Source organism: Austrofundulus limnaeus, unplaced genomic scaffold (assembly GCF_001266775.1).
Source record: "Austrofundulus limnaeus strain Quisiro unplaced genomic scaffold, Austrofundulus_limnaeus-1.0 Scaffold253, whole genome shotgun sequence".
Taxonomy (NCBI): domain Eukaryota; kingdom Metazoa; phylum Chordata; class Actinopteri; order Cyprinodontiformes; family Rivulidae; genus Austrofundulus; species Austrofundulus limnaeus.
Genome location: NW_013952655.1, coordinates 179,671 through 190,793, shown reverse-complemented (window position 1 = coordinate 190,793; position 11,123 = coordinate 179,671). Strand labels below are relative to the sequence as shown.

The window sequence follows — 11,123 nt, the reverse complement described above, 5'->3', positions numbered from 1 at the left end:
AACCCAGGAGGTAGACCCATTCATTCTGAGGTGGAGAGGAGCTGATAGCCAAGGCCCGGCCCGGGCCACACCAGGACGCCCGGCCAGCCCCCCGCCGCAAAGAAGCCACACCCATGACCATGATCGTAGAGAGGGTGATAACTGTTGTCCATGACTTCCTGCAGCTTTGCCAGCATCCTCCTCTCAGACACTGCAGTCAGAGAGTCCAGCTCTACTCCCACAACATCTCCTGCCTTTTGGATCAGCTTGTTGAGTCTGTTGGCATCTGCCCCCCTCAGTCTGCTGCCCCAGCAGGCCATAGCATAGAGGATGGCACTCCCCACCACAGACTCATAGAAGATCCTGAGCATCGTCGAGGTGATGTTGAAGGACCTTAGATGTCTCAGAAAGTAAAGACGACTTTGGCCCTCTCTATAGACGGTGTCTGTGTTTTTGACCTAGTCCAGTTTATTATCAATATGTACCCACAAATATTTGTAGTCTTCCACTATGTCCACACTGATCCCTCCCCACCCAGTGCCTTGTTCCTCCTCATGTCCACCACCTCAGCAAGATAACCTGTGTGTCTCACCACAGAGTCACTGAGTAAAAAAAAGTTGATTGTAAACAAAAAGGTGGCAAAAGCATCCAATAGTCACAGGTCTTTTTTTTTGGATCTGCAGTGCTTTATGATGAAGCTATGACAATGATGTAACTCTTTACATCCAGTTTTAAAGAGAAGATTCTCAGATCAATGCTTATTTATGTGTGCACAGTGMAGACCCTTCTCTAAGGGAATTTGAGAGAAAACCATAAGTCCTTCAGCAATCAAARACAGGATGAAAGAAGACAAAAATATCAACATTTTAGTGTAGATAATGTATAAAAATCTAATGACTATGAGTTTGAAAAGGTTTGGAAAGTTTAGACAGCTAAAGTGTAAAGAGTATTTTACCATCTGTAAACTGAACATTTGATGACATACTCTTCACAAAACATAAAACATTAAATATTCAGAATCAAATTGTCATCTTAGGCGTGTAAAGTGAAACATTTAAACTAAGTTCTCTTTTTGTAAGGAGGTATACCTGCACTACAGAGCTTCAAATGGGGCTGGTTTTTTTAATTTGCTTTCTAATTTTCATTTTATTAATTTTGCRTATTTTTGTATTTATTTATTTTTTGTAGTTTTTGAATATTTACTTTACACCACATTAAGTAGCTACAATTAACATTAATCCTGATTAAGCTGAGTGTTTTTGATAAGCCTTGGATAAAGTTTTTGTTGCAGTAAAGATTGAAAACTTGGCACTTCAATGCGTATGCATTTTGTTTCCTTTTAGAAAGTTCTTTCACAAACATGGTCCTGTCTTTTTTAATATATTTTTCTGTTCCATATTTCTCTGACATCTGCATCCACTGTTTTTTTCTTCTTTCCTTTACTATAGGCACTGCTAAAAGATCCCCTGTACATCGGACTGAGGCACAAGAGGGTTCGAGGCCAGGCCTACGATGACCTGCTAGATGAATTTATGACGGCAGTTTCAGACAGGTATAACCATGCTGACCTTTGAGTCATCCTCTACCCACTTCCTTTCATCGTTTATCATCATTCATCTGCTATCATCATCCCAGGCCAGAAATCCCTCCATCCTCTTAAAAGAAAAATTTTAAGCAGTTTAGCAGTTTGCATGCTATTCAGATAAATATTGTGGTATGTGGCATTCTGAGGTCTGGAGTTAAAATCAACAATCATTTAGTTTCACCCTCTTTGAACTGCTTTAGCTGCAAGTTTTCATCCAGTCTGGAGGTGAAATTAACAATAATGTAACTTATACAACACTGAGCTGAGTGCTTCATAGGAACGTTAACAAGTTTAATAGAATATTTAAAAAAGTCTTATTAGGTCATTATACTAATGTTTTTAGGTTGTGTATGAATGTGAGTATGTTATTGCAGTAGGTGTTTACAGAATGAATAGGTTGCTATTTTGTTCAAACATTAATTTTTTTGTACCAGAAATTGTCTTGAAAAAATATTAAACCAAATCCCCCCCCCCACATTCAAACTGCTGAAATATTGAGCTTTTTTTGTAGCGTTTAGTTATTTTTATCTTCAATATAAAGACATCAAAGCATGGTTCAGTGGTCCATACAGTCACTTTACTTAGTTAACACAAGCCTGATGCTCATTTTTGTCTTCTGAGCTGTCATTAGGTGAGACATGTTGCTTCCTGTTGTGATTAACGTGGCTGTGGTCTGATTCTTGATTAAGACTTCTGTATGGTCTTGTCTTGGTGAGCAGGCCAATGTGTCTGTGCCCATGTGCCATGGAGTCATCTCCACCACACACACACACACACACACACACACACACACACACACACACACNCACACACACACACACACACACACACACACACACACACACACACACACACACACACAGCCTTATCCTAACCCAGAGAGACTGGAGTCCAGAAAGTGAAGTCTGGGTCTGGGCCCCCTCCAGCTGGCAACAGGAAGCCATGACTTTAATAACCGGGTAGCTTCCCAACTACAAGGAACAGACATGCTTTTTCTTTTTTCTTCACCGGAGCCAGATTGGCGGAAAATGAATAATTATGGGCTCAAGGATTCAATGAATGATTACAGCTCTGCCGTCTTCAAGTAATATTCATGTTTAGTTTTCTAAGAAACTAAACACGAGCTAAAATAGCTCACAATGAGTCATCATCAATAAGCTGAAGTCTGAAAGAATGTCTTTAGTTCATTACTGAAAGGWACTGTTTTATTAAAGACTTTCTATCAGTGATATAATCTGATGCTGGATTTCTAACCATCTTTCCACTTCAGGTCCTATTGAACAATGTTACTACTGATTGCAGGTGAAATTGGGATCACAGTATTGCTACACACTCACAGCTGTTTCAAGAGAAAAACACTGAAGGTGTTATGAGGACTTTTTTAGGACCTTTGGTCACGCATGGGTACACTTCATCAGTCTCCTTAGTTTTATGTCTGAAACACCCCACATGTGAAAAGGCTGAAAAATCAAAGTTCTCACAAAGCTCTTCACCCTGTTGTTAAAAGTACATCAGACTACAGAGAAAACCCGTTTGATTTTCCTTTAACTCACGTTTTAGACCAGTGGATCTGAAACTTTTTACAAAGAGTATCACCTTAGAAAATATGTAGCTCTCTAAGTACCAACCAGACAAAGGTCAGGGCTAGAAGCATATATTCTTTTATTATCTGACATAAATGATCAAACTAGGCAGCAGAACCCAGGATGGCGAATGACCGGAGAGCGGCAGCATGTCACCTTTGTCAATTATCCAGAGCAGCTTCCCGTATAAGAGCCGCATCCCACAGCCTGAAACCCGCCCAGAACGTTTTGTTTTTACGGTTGTTTAACCAGGCAAGTCCCGTTGAGATCTCAGATATCTTTTTCAAGGGCGGCCTGGGCCTGAAGGCAACCTATTGTACATGTTTTTAGAGGTGGTAGAAACCAGAGTACCCAGAGAAAACCCACACAAGCACAAGGAGAACATGCAAGCTCCATACAGAGAGACCCCAGGTCTGAACTGGGGATCGAACCTAGGATCCTCTTGCTGTGAGGTGATTATGCTAGCCATTGAGCCATCGTGCTCCTGCTCAGAGTGGCCGTTCTCCTCGTGGCACTCGTCAGCACCAGTCACGATAATGAAAAATGAGCGTCCCATTGTGGATCTTTTTGTTCTGTTTCTTTTAATTAAATCAATCAATAAATAACTGGTCATACCCTTATCATTAACCCTGGTTGAAAAGTGGAGCTTAAAGCGGATCTATTATGCAAAATTCACTTTTTAAAGTTTTTTTTTACTCAACTTTGGGTATGTACTTCTTTAAAAAACAGTCCTAGGACCAAAAAAATGCACCCAGGGGCATATTTACTGTAAGTAAATGTATTTTAATGTATATTAACGACAAGTTTTATACTTCYGTCATTTTGTGATGTCACAAGCCGTATGACAACCCACCCGAACCTGCGTTCAGCCCCTTATGTAGCAACCCCCGGGAGAGACTCCTCCTCCTCAGTATAAAGAGCCGTCACGGTGTTGTTGTGCAATGCACAGTTCATTTCACAACAGGCCTCCAATAGGGCAATGGGTAGAGTGTTGGACCAGAGAGTGGGAGACCAGGGATTGAGACTGGCACGGACACAATTTAATTATTTATTTATTTTCATTCGTTATGAACATGTTTTCTCATGTACCTCTATTGTTTAGCTTATTAAAGCCTTGTTAAAGCYTATTTGTTCGAGTTTCTGAGGTATTTTCACCGTTGCTGCTCCCTGCTCTGGTAACAGCATGCAGAGTGAGCGCAGAGCAGAGGAGGGAGAGAAAAAAAAGAAGCTGACCAGACTCTGCCTCTGGGTCTCATATGGTTGTACAACGGAGCTTCTGCTATTATTAGCCATGCTAAGGTAAATGCTGGCTTTGGAGGGCGGAGTTAATGTCAACAGACTTTTGGAGGGCGTTACCAACAGAGCTCATTAACATAAACAGCTCTTCTGAACGGAAGTCAGAGCAGGCAGAACTAGAAAATGGGAAATTTTAKTATCTGAGAATTATTTTGTGCATTAAATTGAATGAACATGGTCTGGATAGCCCACAGACATACCATAAAAATTTCAAGGACCCATAATTGGTCTCCTTTAAGATGTGATGGTTTCATGCCTTTGTTGTTGAGGACTGCACTATTCTATCATCTTAGTCCTTCTTCTGCCTTATAAATACTACAAGTTTCAAACAACTTGAATTTCTTCACTGTTTAGCATTTTTTTTTCTTGTTAGCAGATTCTATAGACTTCACTGGTTCTGCTTTAGTACCCAGTAGCATTTTCGTAAACTATCTTTTCCTGTTTGCATCCCAGTTCAGTTTATGATGGTTCAAGAACTGACTAAACTTGCAAATGGTTGACACAAAACAAGTATCAATGGAAGGGATTTTGAATGCAGCCAGTGGTACCTGGTTTTAGACCATTAGTTGTCTGATCAATCTCTTTCTTTATGTCCAAAGTCCCCATTGCAGATGTTACATTCTGTTCCAACCCTCACTTTCATGAATGTGGTCATTTCCCGATGGAACCAACAAGACCACATAATTTGTAATGATCTAGTCTGAGTTAAAAATAAAACTGGACACCCTCCACTCCTGGCTGCTTTTATGAATTCTGACTATAAATGTTTTTTTTAATTAGTAACAGAAAGCAGCCTCTCCAGAATGCATCAAGTAGTTTCCTTGAAAGATTGTAGTGTTAGTCTGTGACCAGGATAAATAGACCATCAACACACACACTCGTATCTCTATACTGGTGTGGATTTTGCATTGGCTTCCGTTAATTTCTACTGCCTGACCCTAAACCTAAACTCACCCTAACCCCTGATCCACAAAAGTTTATTTTTCATTGTGTAGACCAGGCTAATTTCCACACAATGACAAAATGTCCTTACAAGCATAGCATAAAATATGTCCACACACCAATACAAAGACATGCTCACACATACGAGCTACACATGACCAGTTTAAAGTTAACTGGTACTGTCCTGACTTTTAGAGTCCATCATGAGGGGGCATGTGGTTAGTGTGTTGACTTGTTGGCCTGCAGCAGTCTATCAAGTACATCTCATTTATTTGAATAAATATTAAAGTTAAACCAGTGTTGTTCACTTAATTTTCAGTTATTTTCTTGTAGCTAATTGCTGTAGTTTAATTAGGATCATTTTAACATCTTGATCCACAACTGTTCATATCACAAATGGTTGACAGAAAGGAGGTCTTGGACATTTTCCATACAAATTTGCTTGGCATGCGAGGACTACAGGAATGCCACCAGGTATTTTAAAACTCTTGGCACTGAGAGAATGAAGTCTGAGCAGACAGACAGGTGGAAGGGAGGAAAGGAGAAAGAATGCTGAAAGTGTCTTTTTTAATGACAGCTCAGGGATTTGAGAAATAATGTGTGCTGAGAGATGCTGGCTCTCTGGAGAGTGAGTAGGTTGGGGATTTATTATGGCCTCAACCAAAAAGCCCCTTAGGGACAGGTAATACACAGCCTCTTAGTGTGTGTACACAAACTCACTGATATGCACACAGATTCAACAGCTGTGTTTGGACAGTGCGCCCTTGTCTCTGACCTTTGTTTTGGTCCTCTCTCTCGCTGAGGGCCCTCATGAATGTGCTCTGACTAAATGAATCACTTCGACTCACCTCATCTGTTTTTAGTCTCCTCTTCAGCACTGGAAATTTCTGCTTTAATAAAGCCAGATTGTGTTTCTTGAAAGAATGGGATCGAGTCCTCAGTGTGTCAGACAAACGCATGGAAATAAATAGTTTTTCTCCTCATATTTTATTCCTTTAACTCAAACATCAGTGATCGTTTCTTAAGCAGCTTCTAATAAATGGGGCTGATTTAGTACAAGAAACTCAACCTAAAATGTTAAAGGTGAAAAATGCATATATTATTTTCTTTGCTTCTGCTAGGAGTATTATAGTAGTAAAACATAAAACACAGTAAAATAAAAGTTGAAAGCATAATCAGCCTTTTAGACTGGCTCAGATTGCTTCAGCAGCCTCTTTACAGGAAAGATTCAACTGTGTTCTGCTTTTCAGCTTGGTTTGTTAAATCAGATGTATAGATCAAAACAGTGGCTTTTGTCCACTTTTTGTCAACAAATCTATGCATTTCTTAGCATCAACTTTGTGTTGAGTCACTGCAATAGATGTGTGCTCCTGAATTTGATGGATTAGAACCTGTCTTAAAACRTTTCCCCGTGGGACAGCTTTACGTTGACATGATGGAATTTATGAACAGATCAAAATGGCATAAAGGCTAAAGGTCGAACAGCTGCTGTTACACCTCAGGTAAAAGTCTCTTTGACTGCAAAGATGAGCTCTTCTTCAAGCTGCCAGTCATAAACAATCAGATTGACCACATCAACATGTGTCTTGAGTGTAACTCAGGGCCTCTAACTTCTAGCGCTACTTGAGGCCAGCCAATGCCACAGATCATCATCACTACATCACACCCTCAAGCTCAAGATATTGACTTACTCTTTCATGAAGATGATGTTTCAYTTCCCATCCAGGAGGCTGTCTCAGTTCAAAGTGTCTGGAGTGTGTGTRGTTCCAAGCTTTAAAGACCAGCATGAGAGGCCTTGCTGGTGCTTAGTGGGCCATACTAAGAGATCCTAGGTCCAAACTGGAGATGGAACCCAGGACCTTTTTGCTATGAGGCAACAGTGCTAATGACTAGGCTGTCATGCTGCCCAATGGGGGTTCTTAATTTACTTTGCGAGAGTTGAAGAAGCTTGGAGCTTCGTCAATGGAATTTTAAACATGTTTGAAAAGTTTGTGCAATAAATTTTCTTCTACACAGACAGGCCAGTGAAATATTACAATCACAGAAATTTGACTTCTCCACCTGYCTTAACTCTTTCAGAAATCCAACCAAGTTGGCAAAAAGGCATCTTAGGCCTGGTCTAAAATGTTTTATGAAAGAGGCCAATGACAGCATCATAACAGATGATAAATAAAATCATAAGGTGTCATGTCTAGACGATCTAATGGCCACATCTATCTTGTCTTGTCTCTTAAAGCCCAAACACAATGCAATGTTTATAGTGCTATTTTAGGCTCGTAATTCTTCTGTTTTACATTGCTTCTTAGTTTTGTTTGCATCTGTCTCTTCACAGCACTGCAGCAGTGCTAGCAATCGGTCTGCATTTGTAAAGGGCAATAAAACACTGTCTCYTCAGGATATAAATCTATAAGGAAGTTTTATTGCATCTGGTGTCAGGTAGTTTTTCATTCTTTCTGTCTTTGTCTTACGTCTACAGTTTCTTTCTCAGAGACAGGAAAAATGGAAACCCAAAAAGTATTGCAAGCAAAAAAAAAAAGTTGTAAGGAACTTCTACTGACTAACCTCAGATTGAAGAGGAGCAGTGTGGCTTTCATCCATGTGGATCAGCTGACCAGATCCTCATCTGATACAATGCGACTGAAGGGGTAATAGGAGTTTGATTCCCCAGTCTACATGGGTTTTGTGAATCTGGTGAAGATTTATGGCCATTATGTGGGGATTGATGTAGGAGTACGTATATGCTGCTGAGTAGGGTTGTTTAGTCCTGGTATGACCAAGACACGAACTGTGGCCACATTTGTGGTTCACAGTTTCCAGTGCAGATTGGAATCCACCAGGTCCGCCCCTTGTCTCTGATTTTTTTTTTGTGGTGTTCATGGTTAGGTCATAAGAAGGGTATCATGTTAACTTATTGTCTTATCACTGTCTGAATTGCGTTATTATTATTATTTTTTTTATTGACCTTTATTTAACTGCCTGAAGGCAACATATTGTGCATGTTTTGGTCTGTGGTGGGGACCCGGAGAAAACCCGTGCAAGCACAAGGAGAACATGCAAACTCCACAGCAAGACCACGGATCTGAACCAGGGATCAAACCCAGGACCTTCTTGCTGTGAGGCATCAGTGCTAACTGCTGAGGCATCTCTAAACCATGAGCTTCAGTGTTCAGTGTGTCCGTTCACAGCTGAGAGACATCAAGAGTCAGCTGTTTGAAAATCTGAAGTCATGGTTCCCAACATTACAAAGTTGGGGATGAGTCTTTGCCTCAAGTGAAGGAGTTTCTGTATTTTAGATTCTGTTCATGTATGATGAAAGGATGGACCCAGAGATGGACACTGAGGTCTGCTGAGGGTTTCGCTCTGGTCTGAAAGGCAAAACTCTTCCTGTGTTCCAGCCCTCACCAAGTACTTTTAAAATGGAACAAAAGAATTTGATCAGATACAAGCAACTGAAATGAGTTTTATCTGTAGGATGCCTGGACTCTAAGACAGCAGGTGAGGAGCTTCAGCTGCTTGGCTGCTGCTCTTCTACATCGAATGGAGTCAGCTGAGGTGGTCTGTGCATCGGATTAGGATGCCTTCTCATCTCTTCTCAGTCTGAGCTGGCCCAGAACCTGCTGGAGGGGTTATATAGGTTATATAGTCTCTGACCAGGATGACCTAGAGAGTGTCACTGTGGAGACAGAAACCCATGTTTCTCTCCTGAACCTGTTACCCTTGCATCCTGACTGTAGGCCATGTTTATACTGCAGAAAAAGGCAACTCATATCAGATCTTTTCCTGTAGTCTGAACGTGACAAATCCTATTTTTTCAAACCCTGGATGGTAAATGTATACTGATGAGTGACATGTTTCCCACATCACCTATCACTTATCACTGTGAGCAGAGAGGCCCAAATGCTTCAAGCTACTTGTTCTGTTTGCTAAAGCTCTCCCTAATTCCCTCCATCACTCACTCTGAAACACAMCCTCTGTTGCTTTGCTATGTTTTAAATGACCTCAGCATCTCCTCTTACAATCCATACATTTTGCATTATGAATTATTGTAATTTGCATTTCTGCTTTCAAAATATCACATCATTCAAAGAGCAAGATCTTGAAATGTAATGTTATTTATGCTTTCACCTTGCAGAAGCATTTTCTTCATAGAGTACTGTAGCTACATTTAGTTCATGGGAGATGATTCTTGTAGTTCCTTGGTTTAAACTCAGATTTTAGAGCTGATGTCATCTCACATTAGAAATGAAACCGAATGGTAGAAATAGCTCCTATATTCCAAGATTTGGGTATTAGCTGCATGTTCCCACTCATGGTTTGGGAGCATTCATTGGGGAGCATTCACAGCATAAGAATGAGCCAATTCATGTCTTCCTTTACATATTTAAATTTGCTTTATTAAAAACAGCTGGAAGCTTCTCTGTCACCACAGAGACAGCAGCAATCTTTGCAAACATCCAATAAAATCCTGAGAACAAGTTTAATTTGCTGAAAAGCTTGGAAACTTTGTGATCTTTTTGTTGCTGATAAATCTAATTTACAGACTCAWAATGGTGGGCTTTTTTGGTGTTTAATGGCTGCTGTGCTGATGTATTAACTCTGTGTGCTAGGTGGTCCGAAGAGTATAAAAATGGAGTGCTGCAGGTTKACGGTTTTTGCTCTGCCTCTTTTCTTTGAATTTACACATCTGTGTAATTAAGCTCTGCATTGGAAATGTAACCCCCTGCTGTCAAACTCATTCAGACATCCTGTGTTAAAGTTAAAGGGGCAGGTGTTTATTTGTTAAAAAGAACAATAGTGTGCTGCTTTAACTGTTAAGACAAAACGTTTTAGAAATAAATATTTCTCTCTACTGTATGTAATTTGTACTTCTTTAAAAACTATATTCAGTGCAAAACGTTAAATCTGAGAACCCACCATAAACTCGGTTCTCCATGTGTCTCCTGTGTTTTTAGGTATGGAATAGACTGTCTGATTCAGTTTGAGGACTTTGCAAACGTCAACGCTTTCCGTTTGCTGAGCAAGTATCGTAACAAGTTCTGCACGTTCAACGATGACATTCAAGGTAACTGAAGTCCATCAGATATAAACACAAGAAAATAATATCTCTCTGAGTTTCCACAAACCTTTTTTGTCACCATAATTACACTTCACAGACTCCTGGAGTCATAACTGTGCAAATAGACCAAAGGACTAACTCTAATTATAATTCTCCAAACGCTGCTTCTTGCAAACAGGATTTCCTAAACGGAAACTAAAGATTTAGTCAATTTACCATCAAAACAAAGAAGAGGACAAATGTTCAGGAGAGTGAAGACAATGACACTTCTCAGCCTACAACAGTCATTACTTTGTTTTCAAACGTACAGTAATGGTTAAGGGGATAGTTTAGATTGGTTTAAACTTATCAGTTATGAGTCCCCTAGACTGACTCAGAAATTCTCATGAAAAGTCCAACTAACACTCAAACTATCCAGAGTGGGTTTTTATCATCAACAAATAAAAACTTCTAAAATTTTATAACTTCTTGGGTGAATATTTTATTACAAACTTCAACATGGTGTCACTTTTCCATCACAGTTCTTTACAGAGACATAATACATTTAAGAGTCTGCTGCTCAATATGCAAACCTTTTTGTGTGACGAACTTTTGGAAAACAGAACTTGGGTGGGTGGGTTTGGATGGATCGATAGTAATTTAACTCTGTATGCTTCATATTTCAATTGCATATATATATATA

The 11,123-nt window shown here is 39.9% G+C and overlaps 1 protein-coding gene across 1 annotated transcript in view; it reads left to right on the top strand.

Annotated features, from left to right (window-relative positions):
- me1 (malic enzyme 1, NADP(+)-dependent, cytosolic) overlaps positions 1 to 11,123 on the top strand; it is a gene marked incomplete at its 5' end in the record, with an annotated part of 107,671 nt that overhangs the window by 92,831 nt on the left and 3,717 nt on the right. The window contains 2 exon segments of the mRNA XM_014020463.1: positions 1,428 to 1,531; positions 10,338 to 10,447. Of these exon segments, the coding sequence (XP_013875917.1) occupies positions 1,428 to 1,531; positions 10,338 to 10,447 (214 nt within the window).